This window comes from Rana temporaria (genome assembly GCF_905171775.1).
Source record: "Rana temporaria chromosome 8 unlocalized genomic scaffold, aRanTem1.1 chr8z, whole genome shotgun sequence".
Classification (NCBI taxonomy): domain Eukaryota; kingdom Metazoa; phylum Chordata; class Amphibia; order Anura; family Ranidae; genus Rana; species Rana temporaria.
In genome coordinates this window covers 178,036-198,988 of record NW_024404476.1, presented here as the reverse complement: position 1 = coordinate 198,988, position 20,953 = coordinate 178,036, and the positions used below count along the sequence as shown (strand labels likewise).

At 50.3% G+C, this 20,953-nt stretch overlaps 1 protein-coding gene across 2 annotated transcripts in view; it reads right to left on the bottom strand.

Annotated features, from left to right (window-relative positions):
• Positions 1 to 969: 969 nt before the first annotated feature.
• The window catches only part of LOC120921895 (tumor necrosis factor receptor superfamily member 1B-like), an 85,232-nt gene continuing 65,248 nt past the window's right edge, over positions 970 to 20,953 (bottom strand). Inside the window, exons 3-8 of one of the 2 annotated variants that reach the window (XM_040334396.1) lie at positions 16,517 to 16,636; positions 15,019 to 15,207; positions 12,902 to 13,012; positions 11,106 to 11,125; positions 4,870 to 4,891; positions 970 to 2,381 (exon numbers count right to left, since the gene is read on the bottom strand). In XM_040334396.1, coding sequence (XP_040190330.1) covers positions 2,275 to 2,381; positions 4,870 to 4,891; positions 11,106 to 11,125; positions 12,902 to 13,012; positions 15,019 to 15,207; positions 16,517 to 16,636 — 569 coding nt within the window. In that variant the 3' untranslated portion in view covers positions 970 to 2,274. The remainder of the gene's footprint in view (positions 2,382 to 4,869; positions 4,892 to 11,105; positions 11,126 to 12,901; positions 13,013 to 15,018; positions 15,208 to 16,516; positions 16,637 to 20,953) is intronic. The other variant, XM_040334398.1, reaches the window with a different exon arrangement.

The window sequence follows — 20,953 nt, the reverse complement described above, 5'->3', positions numbered from 1 at the left end:
ACCTTTACAACTTCTCTCTCCATCCCCCGACCCTTCCTTCTTCCTATCACCATTCATAGAATAAGAAAATAAATATATAAACCTTTACATCTTCTCTCTCCATCCCCCGATCCTTTCTTCTTCCTATCACCATTCATAGAATAATAAAATAAATATATAAACCTTTACAACTTCTCTCTCCATCCCCCGATCCTTCCTTCTTCCTATCACCATTCATAGATACTGAGATAATTAGGAATTCTAAGGTATGACCCCGAATTTGGGGGTTTTCTTTCCATGTGCCGTTCCCTTTACTATAAAATATTCTCAATCATTAAACAATCGATTCTTCATTTCAGGAGAAAAACATAAAATTATTTCATGGTGTCCCAACATCCAAACCTTCCAGTGTAAAGTGCAAATGGGGCCGATTTATACTAAAAGTAGTTGGATCTGTATGTGCGTTATAATTAATCGAAATTAGTTGATTAGTCGATTAAAAAAAAAATCGATTAATCGAACACGAAAATTGTAATCAGTAACAGCCCTAAAATATATAAACCTTTACATCTTCTCTCAGCATCCCCCGATCCTTCCTTCTTCCTATCACCATTCATAGAATAATAAAATAAATAAATAGATAAACCTTTACAACTTCTCTCTCCATCCCCCGATCCTTCCTTCTTCCTATCACCACTCATAGAATAAGAAAATAAATAAATATATAAACCTTTACAACTTCTCTCCATCCCCCGATCCTTTCTTCTTCCTATCACCATTCATAGAATAATAAAATAAATAAATATATAAACCTTTACAACTTCTCTCTCCATCCCCCGATCCTTCCTTCTTCCTATCACCATTCATAGAATAATAAAATAAATAAATATATAAACCTTTACAACTTCTCTCTCCATCCCCTGATCCTTCCTTCTTCCTATCACCACTCATAGAATAAGAAAATAAAAAGAGAAATACTAATAACAAGAAAAAAATATAAAGCTGTGTGTATTGGGTGCTACAAAACACGAGAACACTGAGATAATTAGGAATTCTAAGGTATGACCCCGAATTTGGGGGTTTTCTTTCCATGTGCCGTTCCCTTTACTATAAAATATTCTCAATCATTAAACAATCGATTCTTCATTTCAGGAGAAAAACATAAAATTATTTCATGGTGTCCCAACATCCAAACCTTCCAGTGTAAAGTGCAAATGGGGCCGATTTATACCAGCAGCTGACGGCGGGTTTTTGGCCTTGATCAGTGATTGGACATCATGGCTTCCATGGCGTAGGACTTGAGACACAACGAGACAGGAGAACCGTCCAGTTTATGGTGAGAAATCACATGTCGGTACGGTGGGGCCATCTTTAATATTAGGCCATATAATATGAATATTTCGATTTCTTTAGCCTCTTCTCACCATAATCTGTTGGGTTTTACTGTCTCTTTCCCATTCTCTTTCCCATTCGGATAACTAAGCCGGAGGGTTTCACAAGCTTATTGTTCCATAAACCAGACTTGAGAGGTCCGGATGGGTATCGCACACTTCATTACAACAAATGAACATCACGATGCCGAATCCCGAGGTCCATTCGTTTGTCCATTCCCCAACCGCTGTCCCATAAATTGTCCCTCGGCCTGCAGGGATGGGCTGCGTTGCTGAGTCGGGGGCGGGGACAGCTGGCTAAAGGGGAAGAAAGAAGATAAGTCAACAGGGCAAGTTGGGTTACCAAAGATGGTGGTAGACGGACCTCCTCTACTGGAACATAGTGGGGCCGGTCTTGGTTGGCTCTTCCATGTTATTGGCGATTATCATGAAGGAGTATTAAGCCAATAAACTGTCATGTCATGCCAATCGTTCTTCTCCTAATCCCTTGTACTAGGAAGAGAAGACCCTCTGAAGGATAACACTGAAGGCAGCTGTTGTCTTAGTTTTCTTTGTATTTCCAAAATATCGTGAACTTGGGGTCATTGCAGCCTTAGGCTATCCATCTGGAAAAGTAAGACCGCCATGGCTGCCATGTCACCTTCCCCCCTCCCCCTCCCCTATGATCTTTTGAGTCATGAGGCTGATCTTCATGTAGTTACATTACTGCTTTGCAGGAGGATTTCATTCCCTTCAAAGCTGTGAATGTTTTTTTATTTGGCAATAGTTCCTCTTTCCTGTAGACGCGGGTTGGTGGCTTGAGGGTGCAAAGCAGCAGCTCCATCCGCCCCGGGGTGTGAAGCCGCCAGGCCTTGGCTGATAGGAGTGATATCTGATGATGAGTTGGGGTGCCGGTGTTTGGAGTTCAGGGGGCGTACTCAGCACTTTGCAATGGATCCGTCTCTTCCATGGGGTAGCCCAGTTCTTTCTCGTTTTCTTGGGTTGGGGGTGACGAGACAACGAACTCTAAACCTGTACAGAAGAGAATAAGGGGAGAATTGGTGGATTGGAATCGTAAGTCAATGAAATCTTAGCGGGAACCTTGGAGAATAAAATAGACAGTGTTGTCATTGACCATCTTCCAGGCTTCTGTGCCTAAAAAAGTCATGGATCAAGAACAAGCATGCAGCAAGTGAAGTCTAAAACGGCTGTCCTGCATAAATCAGTGGCTGGATAATGAAGGAAAAAATGGGATGACAGCATGTCGGCCAATCAGTACTTGCAGCTCTTATTTGCCAATCTCACAGGCTCCCTTTTAACCTGCTGCCCCCCCCACAGAACACATATGTGTGGCAGAAAAAGAGCGGCATTAACCCCCAAACACCCATCACGCATGGCCCACACCACACACACCACCCACATACCGCACACACCCGTCACCGGGCGGGAAACACCCATCACGCACAGCCCATCATGCACGGCCCACACCGCACACGCACCGCACACACCACGCACATACCGCACACACCCGTCACCGGGCGGGAAACGCCCATCACGCACAGCCCATCATGCACGGCCCACACCGCACATGCACCGCACACACCACCCACATACCGCACACACCCGTCACTGGGCAGGCAACACCCATCAAGCACGGCCCATCACGCACGGCCCACACCGCACACACACCACACACGCACGCACCGCCCACATACCACACACACCCATCACTGGGCAGGAAACACCCATCACGCACAGCCCATCACGCATGGCACACACGCACGCACCGCCCACACACGGCACACACCACCCACATACCGCACACACCCGTCACCGGGCGGGAAACGCCCATCACGCACAGCCCATCATGCACGGCCCACACCGCACATGCACCGCACACACCACCCACATACCGCACACACCCGTCACTGGGCAGGAAACACCCATCAAGCACGGCCCATCACGCACGGCCCACACCGCACACACACCACACACGCACGCACCGCCCACATACCACACACACCCATCACTGGGCAGGAAACACCCATCACGCACAGCCCATCACGCACGGCACACACGCACGCACCGCCCACACACGGCACACACCACCCACATACCGCACACACCCGTCACCGGGCGGGAAACGCCCATCACGCACAGCCCATCATGCACGGCCCACACCGCACATGCACCGCACACACCACCCACATACCGCACACACCCGTCACTGGGCAGGAAACACCCATCAAGCACGGCCCATCACGCACGGCCCACACCGCACACACACCACACACGCACGCACCGCCCACATACCACACACACCCATCACTGGGCAGGAAACACCCATCACGCACAGCCCATCACGCACGGCACACACGCACGCACCACCCACACACGGCACACACCACCCACATACCGCACACACCCGTCACCGGGCGGGAAACACCCATCATGCACGGCCCATCACGCACAGCCCATCATGCACGGCCCACACCGCACACGCACCGCACCCACCCGTCACCGGGCGGGAAATGCCCATCACGCACAGCCCATCACGCACGGCCCACACCGCACACACCACCCACATACCGCACACACCCGTCACTGGGCAGGAAACACCCATCACGCACGGCCCATCACGCACAGCCCACACACACAGACCACACACGCACGCACCGCCCACACACGGCACACACCACCCACATACCGCACACACCCGTCACCGGGCGGGAAACACCCATCACGCACAGCCCATCATGCACGGCCCACACCGCACACGCACCGCACACGCACCGCACCCACCACGCACATACCGCACACACCCGTCACCGGGCGGGAAACGCCCATCACGCACAGCCCATCACGCACCGCCCACACACCCTTCACCGGGCGGGAAACGTTTCTGTGCTGAGAGTGCGCTCCCCAGACAGTCCTTTACTAACGATCAGTAGCCGAACGGAGCCGCTCCTGATCATGTGACCACTGTGACAACCAATCACAGTGCTGAGATGATTAACAATCCCCCCCCCGGGCATTCAGAGCATTATAAAGGGACACCGAAGTGGGTGGGAAGGGGTTAAAGTGACAAAAAGAGAGCTGCTAGCCGGTATGGAGGGCAGCGGCTTTCATTCCCATCTGTTATGGCCAAAATAGGAGTGTGCGTAGGAAGGAGGGAGCAGGAAGAGGAGGTGCCTATTTAGAACAGCTAACCTATGGTCATGGTGCCGGTACCCCCCGGGTGTTACCCCCCCCCCTGGGTGTCATGCATGGAAGGAAATTACTAAAGTCCAACTGAACTTTTGGTTTCAGCCAAATAAATACATTCTGGAGGCATCAAGACAAAAGATGTCCAAAGCAGAGAAGACCCTTTGCTCTCTCTGTGGAAGCAGCGGTCTCTCTGCAGATAAACCTCCTGCTGAGTCAGAACACTCAAGCCTATGGAAATGCAGGCTGGAAGTCCGATCTCTCTCTGTGGCTTCGATCGTTCGTTCCTTCATAGAAGAGGTTTGGATTGTCTTACCTGAACTTTCCGGGAGAGGTTTCTGGAGAGGAAGAGAAAAGGAAAAGATTTTAGAAAATTGTTATTAGGAGTTTATAAGAATTTTATTTTTAGAAAATGTAAGGAAAAGAAGTTCTTCATTAATACTGAAATCTTCACCCTAAAGAGCCCCTGTCACCAGACAATTCATTGCCACACAAATCTTCCCATAACACTCTGTAGGGAGGTCCCCTCCGGTCTCATGAGGACCTCGAAGGCCAGAGATAGGTGACATCCTTCTGTATGTGGTGGGTGCAAAGATGGTGAATGTCATTGGGCGCCAGACACTTCTTGGATGTAAAAGAGGTTTTATTTCTCTTAACTTAACTCTTTTTGTATCTTTTGGGGGGAGAGGGTTGGGGCCAGGACACCCTTAGATAGTTGTAAACTCAATTAGTAGGCTCTGAGACTTCCATAGGAGGACAAGGTCTCCTGCAAGAAGTCACATCTCCATGTGTAGGAATGCCGTCTCCTATGGCAACAGTCTTTGACAGTTCCTATCACAAAGTGTGTAACGGTATCAGCCGTTGGAGAAGTCCTTTTCCCTGGCAAGCTGCGATATGCAGGTACCGCCGGTATATCCCATCGAACGCCCTTTCAAGAAACGAGACGGGCTACGTTTGCAGAGTCAAGCAGGACTGATTTTTAATGGTTCACTCTGCAATTTTATACAGTATTCAAGGCACATGAACAATCAAACTGTCCCCACCCACACATCACACCGTGGGGAAGCTTCAATCACCTTCTTTGAGCTAATTATAAACATTTCTTCATTACCAGAACTCAAACAATGATCTCCTTGAATCAATCAGTCTCTAGACGTTCCGGCACCGAGATCTACTTAACATGACCTGGCCGGGCACATTCCTTTCTCAATAGAATTCAATTAACCTTTAGAACAATATACACTCACAGATCATCACGTTAGCATACACCTGGCAAGAGGCTGTTACTGGTAATACACAACAGAGCGTCAATTAGCATTTAGCAGTGAAAAAGTCCCTCTACAATTAACCCTTTGAGCTCAGTAACCAGTCATGCAGTCCTCTGTAGGCAGAATAGTTCATAGGTCCGTTACACTACTCCCCTTTTGTGGAACACTCCGGCAGACCCGGATTGATCCTTTTCGGGTCAACTTGGGGATGTCCGGTCTGCTGTTAGGGTAAAAGTTCCATTTGCCTGGACAGTCCGTCGGCCTTCCCATTGGCTTACCAGGTCGGTAGCTGATGGTGAAGGTGAATAATGGAATTCAGTTCTGGAACAGTCACTTGCTTTGCTCTCTCAATGGCTCCCAAAACCTGTTGCTGATGCTCTTGGGACAGATACGGCACCACCTGGATGCAAATCCCATTTAATCTTTTGACAATTTCCGCCTGTTTGTGCATTTCAATGTTCAAGCCACGGGACATCTCATAATACATGACATAGTGTCGTTGCATCTCTGATTTCTCGCTGGCCAACTTGTCACATTCCCATTTTAGACTTTGATATTGTGCCGGATCTACAGTACATGTCGGGGAAGGTAGTCTTACCCGGTTCTCAGCAGCAAGCGGGTTGATTCCAGCAACGCGGGTGGTCACGGGACAAGCAGCAGCAGGTGTAGGTAAATAAGCCGAAGTCAGAGGGCCAATGTCGTTGCCCAGCACCACCTCGGCAGGTAGGTTGTCCATGATACCAACTGTGGTCTTTCCTGACCCGGCTCCCCAGTCTAAGTGCACCCGGGCGGTGGGTACGCGAAATACAGCACCCCCTGCGACCCGGACGGCAACTGTGCGAGTGGACACGTTCTCTGGCTTTACCAGATGTTTTTGAATCAGAGTGATAGTAGTCCCGGAATCTCTTAGGCCTTGTGCTACTTGTCCATTCACCTGTACCTCCTGACGGTGATGCTGACGGTTATCCGGAGAGGCCGCTTGTATTGGGTCTGCCTCATACCAAATTCCCAGACATTCCTCAGGGCCCCCCTCGGTCTCTAGGCAGTGGGCCGCAGAGGGACGTGATGGAGTGACCTCTGTGTTGGGTGTTGTCCGTCTCCAGTTGGTAGTTGTAGCTCTCAAAGGGCAATAACGAGCAATATGTCCCGTGTCGCTGCAGTGATGGCACGTCACCCTAGGCGAATCCCGGGGGTAGTTGCTAGGCCCCTGAGGACGTGGTGGGACTGGAGCCCGAAACTCTGGGCGTGGGGTGACGGTTGGAGTACGCGGTTCTACCTTCTGAGCCAGCCACGTAGTACCCTGGCTTACTTTCCTTGTCTCCGCGTACTCATCTGCTAGCCGAGCCGCCTCGTTTAAGTTAGCGGGATGGCGATCTCGTACCCAGTCTTGTATGTCTGCGGCCAGGTCTTGGAAGAAATGTTCCATTAGGAACAGCTGCAATACTTCCTCCCCGGTGTTGGCCTTGCACCCTTGGACCCAAAGGGATGCCACCATTTGTAACTGGTTGGCCCATTCCATGTGGGAGTCCACAGCCTTCTTCTTGGACTCCCGGAAGCGCCGGCGGTAGGCTTCTGGCGTTACGGCATATCGGGTTAGCAGCGCCTTTTTAACTTGCTGATATTGTAAAATATCCTCTGGGGCGAGAGCCCGAAAGGCTTCATTGGCTTTGCCTGACAATTTCCCCGACAAAATAGTGACCCATTGGTCTGGTGGTACCTGGTGTAGTGAGCACTGCCTCTCAAAATCCGCCAAATATCCATAGATTTCCTCCTCACTTTCTACAAAAGCTTTAAATGCAGTGAACGGTATTTTCTTTCCTGTAGCAGCAGGTGGGGGGGTAGGAACTGCAGGTGTAATGGGCTGTCTCGCTCTTACCAGTTCCAGTTCTTGTCCCCTCTTCGTTTGTATCTCCTCCCTTGCTTCCCGGAACAGCTGGTTGATTAGTTCCACGGACGTTTCTGGATACAAGGATAATCTCCGCTGTACAATCCCAGTAATTACATCTTCCTCGCTGACCGGTGCAAGGGGCTCCGTTCCTTCCATGGATCCATCCATTTCGTCCAGCTCCAGCAGGTCAGCTATCAGCTCCTTCCGTGGTCTGTTGCTGGCGCTCCTACCACGACTCTCTAATAAATCTTTTAGTGTGGATCTTTTCAGCCTGGCGTACTGCGACTCCATTCAGAACTTGCTCTTTGGATAAAAGGACCATCCCACTGCTGCCAACCAATGTAACGGCTACCCGGGCTAGTGAGAGGGTATCAGCCGTTGGAGAAGTCCTTTTCCCTGGCAAGCTGCGATATGCAGGTACCGCCGGTATATCCCATCGAACGCCCTTTCAAGAAACGAGACGGGCTACGTTTGCAGAGTCAAGCAGGACTGATTTTTAATGGTTCACTCTGAGATTTTATACAGTATTCAAGGCACATGAACAATCAAACTGTCCCCACCCACACATCACACCGTGGGGAAGCTTCAATCACCTTCTTTGAGCTAATTATAAACATTTCTTCATTACCAGAACTCAAACACAATGATCTCCTTGAATCAATCAGTCTCTAGACGTTCCGGCACCGAGATCTACTTAACATGACCTGGCCGGGCACATTCCTTTCTCAATAGAATTCAATTAACCTTTAGAACAATATACACTCACAGATCATCACGTTAGCATACACCTGGCAAGAGGCTGTTAACTGGTAATACACAACAGAGCGTCAATTAGCATTTAGCAGTGAAAAAGTCACTCTACAATTAACCCTTTGAGCTCAGTAACCAGTCATGCAGTCCTCTGTAGGCAGAATAGTTCATAGGTCCGTTAAAAAGTGTAACAGTTCACTTCTACAATCTCTCCTTGTAGTTCTTCATACACTGAGCTCCCGGATCTCACTAGATGATTCACTGACTCTGAATCCCTGGAGATCCTCCAATCTTCACTCTCAGTATCTTCCTCAAGTGTCACCCCCCCCCTCTGCTCGGTCCCTGGCTGGGCACACAAGACTGCTCTGCAAGTGTCACCCCCCCCTCTGCTCGGTCCCTGGCTGGGCACACAAGACTGCTCTGCAAGTGTCACCCCCCCCCTCTGCTCGGTCCCTGGCTGGGCACACAAGACTGCTCTGCAAGTGTCACCCCCCCCCCTCTGCTCAGTCCCTGGCTGGGCACACAAGACTGCTCTGCAAGTGTCACCCCGCTGGCTGGCTCAGGCCCTGGCTTGGCACACAAGACTGCTCTGCAAGTGTCACCCCGCCTCTCTGCTCAGTCCCTGGCTGGGCACACAAGACTGCCCTGCAAGTGTCACCCCGCTGGCCGGCTCAGGCCCTGGCTGGGCACACAAGACTGCTCTGCAAGTGTCACCCCCCCCCTCTGCTCGGTCCCTGGCTGGGCACACAAGACTGCTCTGCAAGTGTCACCCCGCTGGCCGGCTCAGTCCCTGGCTGGGCACACAAGACTGCTCTGCAAGTGTCACCCCGCCTCTCTGCTCAGTCCCTGGCTGGGCACACAAGACTGCCCTGCAAGTGTCACCCCGCTGGCCGGCTCAGGCCCTGGCTGGGCACACAAGACTGCTCTGCAAGTGTCACCCCCCCCCTCTGCTCGGTCCCTGGCTGGGCACACAAGACTGCTCTGCAAGTGTCACCCCGCTGGCCGGCTCAGTCCCTGGCTGGGCACACAAGACTGCTCTGCAAGTGTCACCCCGCTGGCTGGCTCAGGCCCTGGCTGGGCACACAAGACTGCTCTGCAAGTGTCACCCCGCCTCTCTGCTCAGTCCCTGGCTGGGCACACAAGACTGCCCTGCAAGTGTCACCCCGCTGGCCGGCTCAGGCCCTGGCTGGGCACACAAGACTGCTCTGCAAGTGTCACCCCGCTGGCCTGCTCGGCCCCTGGCTGGGCACACAAGACTGCTCTGCAAGTGTCACCCCGCTGGCCTGCTCGGCCCCTGGCTGGGCACACAAGACTGCTCTGCAAGTGTCACCCCGCCTCTCTGCTCAGTCCCTGGCTGGGCACACAAGACTGCTCTGCAAGTGTCACCCCGCTGGCCGGCTCAGGCCCTGTCTGGGCACACAAGACTGCTCTGCAAGTGTCACCCCCGCCTCTCTGCTCAGTCCTTGGCTGGGCACACAAGACTGCTCTGCAAGTGTCACCCCGCTGGCCGGCTCAGGCCCTGGCTGGGCACACAAGACTGCTCTGCAAGTATCACCCCACTGGTCTGCTCGGCCCCTGGCTGGGCACACAAGACTGCTCTGTAAGTGTCACCCCACTGGCCTGCTCGGTCCCTGGCTGGGCACACAAGACTGCTCTGCAAGTGTCACCCCGCTGGTCTGCTCGGCCCCTGGCTGGGCACACAAGACTGCTCTGCAAGTGTCACTCCGCTGGCCGGCTCGGAAGGATCTGTTGTTGTTGGGGGAGGGGTCTAATGTTGCTTGGTATGATCTGTTGTTGCTGGGGGGTCTATTGTTGCTGGGGGGGGGGGTCTATTGCTCCTGGTGGAGGGGTCTGTTATTAACCAATTCCATACAAAAGAATGTACTTGACGAAATAATACTTGGCTCTGTATTCTCTTAAAGGAGCGGTACTAGGAGGTGGGTGGGGGGCGGAGACAAGGGATGGTTCCCTTAAGGCAAGTCAGGGTGGAAAGAGTACCTGTACCTATTCCTGGAGTATATATATACCTGTGTGTGTGTCTGTTTCATATTGCAATTTCTGTGTTGCTCAGTTTAACTTGGTATCAGCTTCCCTCAATCCCTTTACAGCAGAGCTCAGACTAAGAGAGGGAGAAGCAGCAGAAGCTACCAATCAGTTGTGCTCATGTGCTGACAGCAGGAGAAAGCAGAGTGACAGAAAGATGAGCCCATCAGTGCTGCTGATCCTTTATTGTCCAAGCGTGAAATTGTGAAAAGCTGGAAGTCGGGAGAAGACCTTGTTACATTTCTTATCTGCAATACAGCAAAGTCAGGTCTTCAGGCGCACTATCTACCAGGAGGCAGGGCTGTGTAAATCTCAGGACTGAATGGACAAATACAATGTTGTGTAGTGAGTGTACAGCTTGTATAACAAATAACTCAACACACAGCCATTAATGTCTAAACCGCTGCCAACAAAAGTCAGGACAATTTCCAAATTGGGCCCACTTAGGGGTGTACTGACTTTTGTCACATACTGTATGTATATCGGGGTCCCTGCGCTCAGGGGAGGTGACAGGGGCACTCATGTAGGTTGGAGGAAAATCCCACCAATCAGGGCCTTTCACACCTCCTGATATTTATTAGGACTCTGGAGGAAGAATCTTACCTTGATTTTAGCCACACAACCTGAGAAACAAAGAAAAGAAAATTTTCAGAAATGGAAACAAAGTTTTCTGTACTTGCTGAAAATGTTTTTAGCCTGAAAAAAGAAAACTAGGGCCACTACATCTAAGAAATGGTGAGCTGAAATATATTTAATTTTAGTTCTTGGGTTTGGATATCCTTTTGTTTTAATTTTTTTTTACTAAATAAAGGAAATGAATGCCTCGGGATAATGAACCTACACAGCGTGATCCTCCTCTCTCCACCAGGGGGCAGTATTCAGATCTATGACTATACCAGTGACGGACCTTTCTAGTAAGCAATGCCTCATCTCTCCACCGGAGGGCAGTATTCAGATCTATGACTATACCTGTGATAGACCTTTCTAGTAAGCAATGCCTCATCTCTCCACCGGAGGGCAGTATTCAGATCTATGACTATACTGGCGATAGACCTTTCTAGTAAGCAATGCCTCATCTCTCCACCGGAGGGCAGTATTCAGATCTATGACTATACCTGTGATAGAACTTTATAGTAAGCAATGCCTCATCTCTCCACCGGAGGGCAGTATTCAGATCTATGACTATACTGGCGATAGACCTTTCTAGTAAGCAATGCCTCATCTCTCCACCCGAGGGCAGTATTCAGATCTATGACTATACCTGTGATAGAACTTTATAGTAAGCAATGCCTCATCTCTCCACCGGAGGGCAGTATTCAGATCTATGACTATACTGGCGATAGACCTTTCTAGTAAGCAATGCCTCATCTCTCCACCGGAGGGCAGTATTCAGATCTATGACTATACTGGCGATAGACCTTTCTAGTAAGCAATGCCTCATCTCTCCCTCTACCGGAGGGCAGTATTCAGATCTATGACTATACTGGCGATAGACCTTTCTAGTAAGCAAAGTCTCATCTCTCCATGGGAGGGCGGTATTCAGATCTATGACTATACCAGTGATAGACCTTTCTAGTAAGCAATGCCTCATCTCTCCATGGGAGGGCGGTATTCAGATCTATGACTATACCGGCGATAGACCTTTCTAGTAAGCAAAGTCTCATCTCTCCACCGGAGGGCAGTATTCAGATCTATGACTATACCTGGAATGGACCTTTCTAGTAAGCAATGCCTCATCTCTCCACCGGAGGGCAGTATTCAGATCTATGACTATACTGGTGATGGACCTTTCTAGTAAGCAATGCCCCATCTCTCCACGGGAGGGCGGTATTCGGATCTATGACTATACCTGGAATGGACCTTTCTAGTAAGCAATGCCTCATCTCTCCACCGGAGGGCAGTATTCAGATCTATGACTATACTGGCGATAGACCTTTCTAGTAAGCAATGCCTCATCTCTCCACCAGAGGGCAGTATTCAGATCTATGACTATACCAGTGATGGACCTTTCTAGTAAGCAATGCCTCATCTATCCACCGGAGGGCGGTATTCAGATCTATGACTATACCAGTGATGGACCTTTCTAGTAAGCAATGCCTCATCTATCCACCGGAGGGCAGTATTCAGATCTATGACTATACCGGTGATGGACCTTTCTAGTAAGCAATGCCTCATCTCTCCACGGGAGGGCGGTATTCAGATCTATGACTATACCGGTGATAGACCTTTCTAGTAAGCAATGCCTCATCTCTCCACCGGAGGGCGGTATTCAGATCTATGACTATACCGGTGATAGACCTTTCTAGTAAGCAATGCCTCATCTCTCCACCGGAGGGCGGTATTCAGATCTATGACTATACCGGTGATGGACCTTTCTAGTAAGCAATGGTTTCACTCACCGAGCTTCTCCATGATTCTGGACTTCTTGCAGTTTATGAAGAATATTACTGAAATAACGAGCGCTGTGAACACGACAGCGATGATGATGGCGTAGATCCATGGAGGATTCTCTATGGAAAGAGAGAATGGTTATACATTCCACAGAGACCACCATGATAGTAAAGAGCACCTGTCATAGAGGGCATCTAAATTGTGAAGACAAACTATAAATGGATAGCAGGAGGATATAGACCAGACATCACTAAGTGGCGGATCGGGACCGAGTCACTGCCCCATCCGGACCGAGTCACTGCCCCATCCGGACCGAGTCACTGTCCTATCCGGACCGAGTCACTGCCCCATCCTGACCGAGTCACTGCCCCATCCGGACCGAGTCACTGCCCCATCCTGACGAGTCACTGCCCCATCCGGACCGAGTCACTGCCCCATCCGGACCGAGTCACTGCCCCATCCGGACCGAGTCACTGCCCCATCCTGACGAGTCACTGCCCTATCCGGACCGAGTCACTGCCCCATCCTGACCGAGTCACTGCCCCATCCGGACCGAGTCACTGCCCCATCCTGACGAGTCACTGCCCCATCCGGACCGAGTCACTGCCCCATCTGAACCGCTCCTGTCCCACCATTTAGGAGCCAGATCCTCCCCTCAGGGCTGTGATGTGATGGGGTGCAGATTTGTGGGGAGACTGTGATTTGATGGGGGTGCAGATTTGTGGGGGGCTGTGATGGGGTGTAGAATTGTGGGGGGCTGTGATGTGATGGGGGTGTAGATTTGTGGGGGGCTGTGATGGGGAGTAAACCAGGGATGAGGGCAGTCGGCCAAGATCCCCAACATCATGATGGACTGAGCCCAGTCACCTTGTCTTCTCTCCAGCGGCTGGAAGGTCTCCAGGGAGAAGGGCCAGTCCAGGCCTCTCCCCAGCGGCAGGTATGTTCTCTGAGAGAGGCAGAGGTTGGCTGGGTGAGTAATTCTATGTTTGGGACAATTTTTTTGGGGTACTGTGTGGGTACAGGCATTGGAGGACTGGATCTAGTGACTAACTTCAGAGTCCAGTATCACACTCTTGGGTCCAGTGCCTCTCATTTAGTATCACACTCTTGGGTCCAGTGCCTCTCATTTAGAATCACACTCTTGGGTCCAGTGCCTCTCATTTAGTATCACACTCTTGGGTCCTGTGCCTCTCATTTAGAATCACACTCTTGGGTCCAGTGCCTCTCATTTAGTATCACACTCTTGGGTCCAGTGCCTCCCATTTAGTATCACACTCTTGGGTCCAGTGCCTCTCATTTAGTATCACACTCTTGGGTCCAGTGCCTCTCATTTAGTATCACACTCTTGGGTCCAGTGCCCCTCATTTATTGTCACACTCTTGGGTCCAGTGCCTCTCATTTAGTATCACACTCTTGGGTCCAGTGCCTCTCATTTAGTATCACACCCTTGGGTCCAGTGCCTCTCATTTAGTATCACACTCTTGGGTCCAGTGCCTCTCATTTAGTATCACACCCTTGGGTCCAGTGCCTCTCATTTAGTATCACACTCTTGGGTCCAGTGCCTCATTTATTGTCACACTCTTGGGTCCAGTGCCTCATTTATTGTCACACTCTTGGGTCCAGTGCCTCTCATTTAGTATCACACTCTTGGGTCCAGTGCCTCCCATTTAGTATCACACTCTTGGGTCCAGTGCCTCTCATTTAGTATCACACTCTTGGGTCCAGTGCCTCTCATTTAGTATCACACTCTTGGGTCCAGTGCCTCTCATTTAGTATCACACTCTTGGGTCCAGTGCCTCTCATTTAGTATCACACTCTTGGGTCCAGTGCCTCTCATTTAGTATCACACTCTTGGGTCCAGTGCCTCTCATTTAGTATCACACTCTTGGGTCCAGTGCCTCTCATTTAGTATCACACTCTTGGGTCCAGTGCCTCTCATTTAGTATCACACTCTTGGGTCCAGTGCCTCTCATTGTCACACTCTTGGGTCCAGTGCCTCTCATTAGCCGACAGGGTCTTACCTTACTCCATCCAAAATTGAAAACTAATGGACTATGTTGACTATAAATACACTTTTATAACATGGGGAATATTAATAGACAAAGTGAATGAAAAGGAATCTCACCGGATGAAGTCGGGGTAATGCTCGGCTCAGTCGGGTCGGTCGGCAATGGGACGGTAGTCGGAATAAGATCCGGCTTACAGACCAGGCAAACGCCCGTCCCGGAGAGCTGAATACAACTATACCCCTCCGGACAGCCGCACTGCGCCTTCTTGGTACGGGAACATTTTTCTTTTTCAACTAATGGTGGATCTGCAGAACAAAGATAGAAAACAGAAAAATGTGAGACAAAATATTACCGGCCCGAGTATATACTGTACACTAAATACTATATACTGTACGCTAAATATATACTATATACTACATACTGTATACTGTATAATATATTCTATATACTGTATACTATATAATATATTCTATATACTGTACACTAAATACTATATACTGTATTACTGTATAATATATTCTATATACTGTGATGTTTGGAGAAAATGACCCACATCCAAGGAAGAGGAAAAGCTGCAAAATTCCTCAAATAATCCTAAAGTTTAATAATTTGTATTAAGAAAAATAAAAATGCTCTACAAATCCTCCACGAAGGTATTTGAAGTGGCAGAGCAATATCGAGGTATTTCTAACATTGAATGGTAACCTGTAATAATCCCATATGGTGCTCAGACTGGGTGCCGCACATAGTTGGTCCACACTTTGCGGTGAGTGTACATCTATCTCTAGGGTGGTCTATTAGGCATGTGGGGACCCCGGACTCGCATCTTATTGGTGGAGATGTACCTCATAGGGATGAATGGGATCAGAAGAGAAAGGGCCTCATTGCGCAATGCTGTATAAAAACATTACACTTACATTGCTGAGTGCCTGATAGTTCCGGCACCCGGCGTGTATAGCAGGCGATTGATTAAAAGGGTAATCGGCCCTGAATGAGCCCCTGTAGCGGCGTCTTGGTGCGCGATTCCCTGGTAGTTTTAGTCAGAGAGGAAGTGACGCGATGACGCGGTATTACCTCGACTTTTCAGCCAATTACAAAGCCATCATCAGGAAGGAATCCTTTGTATTGCTTGGTTTCCTCTTTCCCTTTATTAACACACTAATAAGGTTTTTAAATAAAGCTTTTCCATTTTCATTGCATACTTTTTTATTTTCTTTTCTTACGCCCATCACTAGGACTCTGCGCCTCTCTATGCAATGCAGGCAGATGATGGCTGGTGGGAGGGGGCAGTACATAGCGTCCTGAAAGCCTGACAATACCTCGCCTCAGTACTCCTCTCAAGAGTCTTCAGCCATGATGCAACCAGTGGGCGGGCTCATGGGGGGAGTTGGGTGGATAACAAAATGCCTTAATGGGTGGGTGACGTTCTGGAGGGGTGGGCGTTCCTAGATAGACCACCCTTGGTAACACCCATAGGTGACAACCCTATCTCATACAGACCACACATGTTAGGCGTGGTTCCCACAGCCGGTCCACACCCGTTCCTGGAGCCGCAGCCACCTGCACAGCACACAGCCTGAGGTGGAGATCCATGCACCACCATGAAGGACTTACCACATGATTTGCAGGACATGCACTTGGTGGCGTAGTTCCAGTTGGATGTGTACCTTCCCTCCTCACACGGCCGGCACTCGGTGTCAGACGTCTCTGTACATTCCGTCTTCATATGTTTACCTGATTGGAGAGAATAGAGAATTCAATGCAATCCAAGTCTCAGATTTCTGTAACTTTTATCATTTGTGACATTATTTGCCTGGAAATTGCCTCAAAATTTCCTTTTAGGCTAGGTTCACATCACGATTTTTACATCCGATAATCGGACCGTTAAATCGGATGGAATCGTATATGACAAAATCGGATGTAATCGGATAAGTCATCCGATTTTATTACGATTTAGATTGACCACAATATAAAAAAAATCGGACACGATTTTAATACGATTTCAAATCAGGACCAAAAATCGTGGTCAAACACGATTTTTGATGCGATTTTAAATCGTATCAAATCTGATGCGGATCAAATCGGATGCACTTGGGGACCTACATTAATGAATGGAAGTGAATGGATACGTTTTGCCATACAGATTTGTACGATTTCAAACCTAAAATCGTGAGAACAAGTAGGATGATAAAATCGCGGTGTGAATGCACCCTTACTTTTTTGCAGAAATTTGCTTCCTCTCACTGCGGAGTTTTATGCTGGCGGAGCTGAGTAATGGCCACACCCCTCATCACAAAGGAAGAGAAGGGGCGTGTCTGACCAGAGACCAGACAAGAAGAAAATCCCTGCAGCTGAGGTGTCACCTAAAAGAGATCCAAACACTGATCCCTTTTCAGAGGTTTATAGACAAGTCTAAACTTAGACAATGGCGGAGGCGCGGGCGTGCAATTAGGAGTTATTATTGCTTGAAGAGGAGACAGCGGGTAGCTGTGGGTGAAGCTTAAGGAGTACAGCGGGTAGTGTGGGTGAAGCTTGAAGAGGAGTACAGCGGGTAGCTGTGGGTGAAGCTTAAGGAGTACAGCGGGTAGTGTGGGTGAAGCTTGAAGAGGAGTACAGCGGGTAGCGTGGGGGAAGCTTGAAGAGGAGTACAGCGGGTAGCTGTGGGTGAAGCTTGAAGAGGAGTACAGCGGGTAGCGTGGGTGAAGCTTGAAGAGGAGACAGCGGGTAGCTGTGGGTGAAGCTTGAAGAACAGTACAGCGGGTAGTGTGGGTGAAGCTTAAGGAGTACAGCGGGTAGTGTGGGTGAAGCTTGAAGAGGAGTACAGCGGGTAGCTGTGGGTGAAGCTTAAGGAGTACAGCGGGTAGTGTGGGTGAAGCTTGAAGAGGAGTACAGCGGGTAGTGTGGGTGAAGCTTGAAGAGGAGTACAGCGGGTAGCTGTGGGTGAAGCTTGAAGAACAGTACAGCGGGTAGTGTGGGTGAAGCTTAAGGAGTACAGCGGGTAGTGTGGGTGAAGCTTGAAGAGGAGTACAGCGGGTAGCTGTGGGTGAAGCTTAAGGAGTACAGCGGGTAGTGTGGGTGAAGCTTGAAGAGGAGTACAGCGGGTAGTGTGGGTGAAGCTTGAAGAGGAGTACAGCGGGTAGCTGTGGGTGAAGCTTGAAGAACAGTACAGCGGGTAGCTGTGGGTGAAGCTTAAGGAGTACAGCGGGTAGTGTGGGTGAAGCTTGAAGAGGAGTACAGCGGGTAGTGTGGGTGAAGCTTGAAGAGGGGTACAGCGGGTAGCTGTGGGTGAAGCTTGAAGAGGAGACAGCGGGTAGTGTGGGTGAAGCTTGAAGAGGAGTACAGCGGGTAGTGTGGGTGAAGCTTGAAGAGGAGTACAGCGGGTAGCTGTGGGTGAAGCTTGAGGAGGAGTACAGCGGGTAGCTGTGGGTGAAGCTTGAAGAGGAGTAAAGCGGGTAGCTGTGGGTGAAGCTTGAAGAGGAGTACAGCGGGTAGCGTGGGTGAAGCTTGAAGAGGAGTACAGCGGGTAGCTGTGGGTGAAGCTTGAGGAGGAGTACAGTGGGTAGCTGTGGGTGAAGCTTGAAGAGGAGTACAGCGGGTAGCTGTGGGTGAAGCTTAAGGAGTACAGCGGGTAGTGTGGGTGAAGCTTGAAGAGGAGTACAGCGGGTAGCTGTGGGTGAAGCTTGAAGAGGAGTACAGCGGGTAGCTGTGGGTGAAGCTTGAAGAGGAGTACAGCGGGTAGCGTGGGTGAAGCTTGAAGAGGAGACAGCGGGTAGCTGTGGGTGAAGCTTGAAGAGGAGTACAGCGGGTAGCGTGGGTGAAGCTTGAAGAGGAGTACAGCGGGTAGTGTGGGTGAAGCTTGAAGAACAGTACAGCGGGTAGCTGTGGTTGAAGGTTGAAGAGGAGTACAGCGGGTAGTGTGGGTGAAGCTTGAAGAGGGGTACAGCGGGTAGCTGTGGGTAAAGCTTGAAGAGGAGTACAGCGGGTAGCTGTGGGTGAAGCTTGAGGGGGAGTACAGCGGGTAGCTGTGGGTGAAGCTTGAGGGGGAGTACAGCGGGTAGCCGTGGGTGAAGCTTGAGGAGGAGTACAGCGGGTAGCTGTGGGTGAAGCTTGAAGAGGAGTACAGCGGGTAGCTGTGGGTGAAGCTTGAGGAGGAGTACAGCGGGTAGCCGTGGGTGAAGCTTGAGGAGGAGTACAGCGGGTAGCTGTGGGTGAAGCTTGAGGAGGAGTACAGTGGGTAGCTGTGGGTGAAGCTTGAGGGGGAGTACAGCGGGTAGCCGTGGGTGAAGCTTGAGGAGGAGTACAGCGGGTAGCTGTGGGTGAAGCTTGAGGAGGAGTACAGTGGGTAGCTGTGGGTGAAGCTTGAGGAGGAGTACAGCGGGTAGCTGTGGGTGAAGCTTGAGGAGGAGTACAGCGGGTAGCTGTGGGTGAAGCTTGAGGGGGAGTACAGCGGGTAGCCGTGGGTGAAGCTTGAGGAGGAGTACAGCGGGTAGCTGTGGGTGAAGCTTGAGGAGGAGTACAGTGGGTAGCTGTGGGTGAAGCTTGAGGAGGAGTACAGCGGATAGCTGTGGGTGAAGTTTGAAGAGGAGTACAGCGGGTAGCTGTGGGTGAAGCTTGAAGAGGAGTACAGCGGGTAGCTGTGGGTGAAGCTTGAAGAGGAGTACAGCGGGTAGCTGTGGGTGAAGCTTGAAGAGGAGTACAGCGGGTAGCTGTGGGTGAAGCTTGAAGAACAGTACAGCGGGTAGTGTGGGTGAAGCTTGAAGAACAGTACAGCGGGTAGCTGTGGGTGAAGCTTGAAGAGGAGTACAGCGGGTAGCTGTGGGTGAAGCTTGAAGAGGAGTACAGCGGGTAGCTGTGGGTGAAGCTTGAAGAACAGTACAGCGGGTAGTGTGGGTGAAGCTTGAAGAACAGTACAGCGGGTAGCTGTGGGTGAAGCTTGAAGAACAGTACAGCGGGTAGTGTGGGTGAAGCTTGAAGAGGAGTACAGCGGGTAGCTGTGGGTGAAGCTTGAAGAGGAGTACAGCGGGTAGCTGTGGGTGAAGCTTGAGGAGGAGTACAGCGGGTAGCTGTGGGTGAAGCTTGAAGAGGAGTACAGCGGGTAGTGTGGGTGAAGCTTGAAGAGGAGTACAGCGGGTAGCTGTGGGTGAAGCTTGAGGAGGAGTACAGCGGGTAGCGTGGGTGAAGCTTGAAGAGGAGTACAGCGGGTAGCGTGGGTGAAGCTTGAAGAGGAGTACAGCGGGTAGCTGTGGGTGAAGCTTGTTGCTATAGGAGACAGCAGTTGCTACGAGATGCAGGTCGCTCCGTTCAGCTTGAAGGCCGTTTATCTCTATTGCCGGGTTTTATTTTTGTCCAAGGAATCTGCCAAGTTTGCTATTGCCTTTGCCTAAGGGTGTCCTGTGCCCTACCCCTCTCTCCCTCTGATCCTGTTAAGAGTGACTGGCGCCCATCTTTCCACCTTGCACAAGACCCACAGATTTTGCGGCCAAAGTTATGGCGGTGTAGCGTATTAGGGCCGGCGTAAGCCCGCCTAATTCAAATGTTAAAGCTGTGGGCGTGTTTTATGTAAATTAAGTGTGACCCCACGTAAATGACGTTTCTAACGAACGGCGCATGCGCCGTCCATGAACGTATCCCAGTGCGCATGCTCCAAATCACGTCGCAAATAGTCAATGCTTTTGACGTGAACGTAACCTATGCCTAGCCCCATTCATGGGCGACTTACGCAAACGACGTGAAACGTGAAAAATTCGACACGGTTCCGACGTCCATACTTAACATTGGCTGCGCCATGTTTTTGGTGGTTTATCTTTACGCCTGAAAACGCCTTACGTAAACGGCGTATCTTTACTGCGACGGGCAATCGTACGTTCGTGAATAGGCGTATCTTGCTGATCTACATATTCTAGGCGTAAATCATCGTACACGCCCCTAGCGGCCAGCGTAAATAGGCAGTTAAGATACGATGGCGTAGGAGACTTACGCCGGCCGTATCTTAGCAACATTTAAGCGTATCTCAATTTGAGCATACGCTTAGGCTGCATTCACACCTGAACG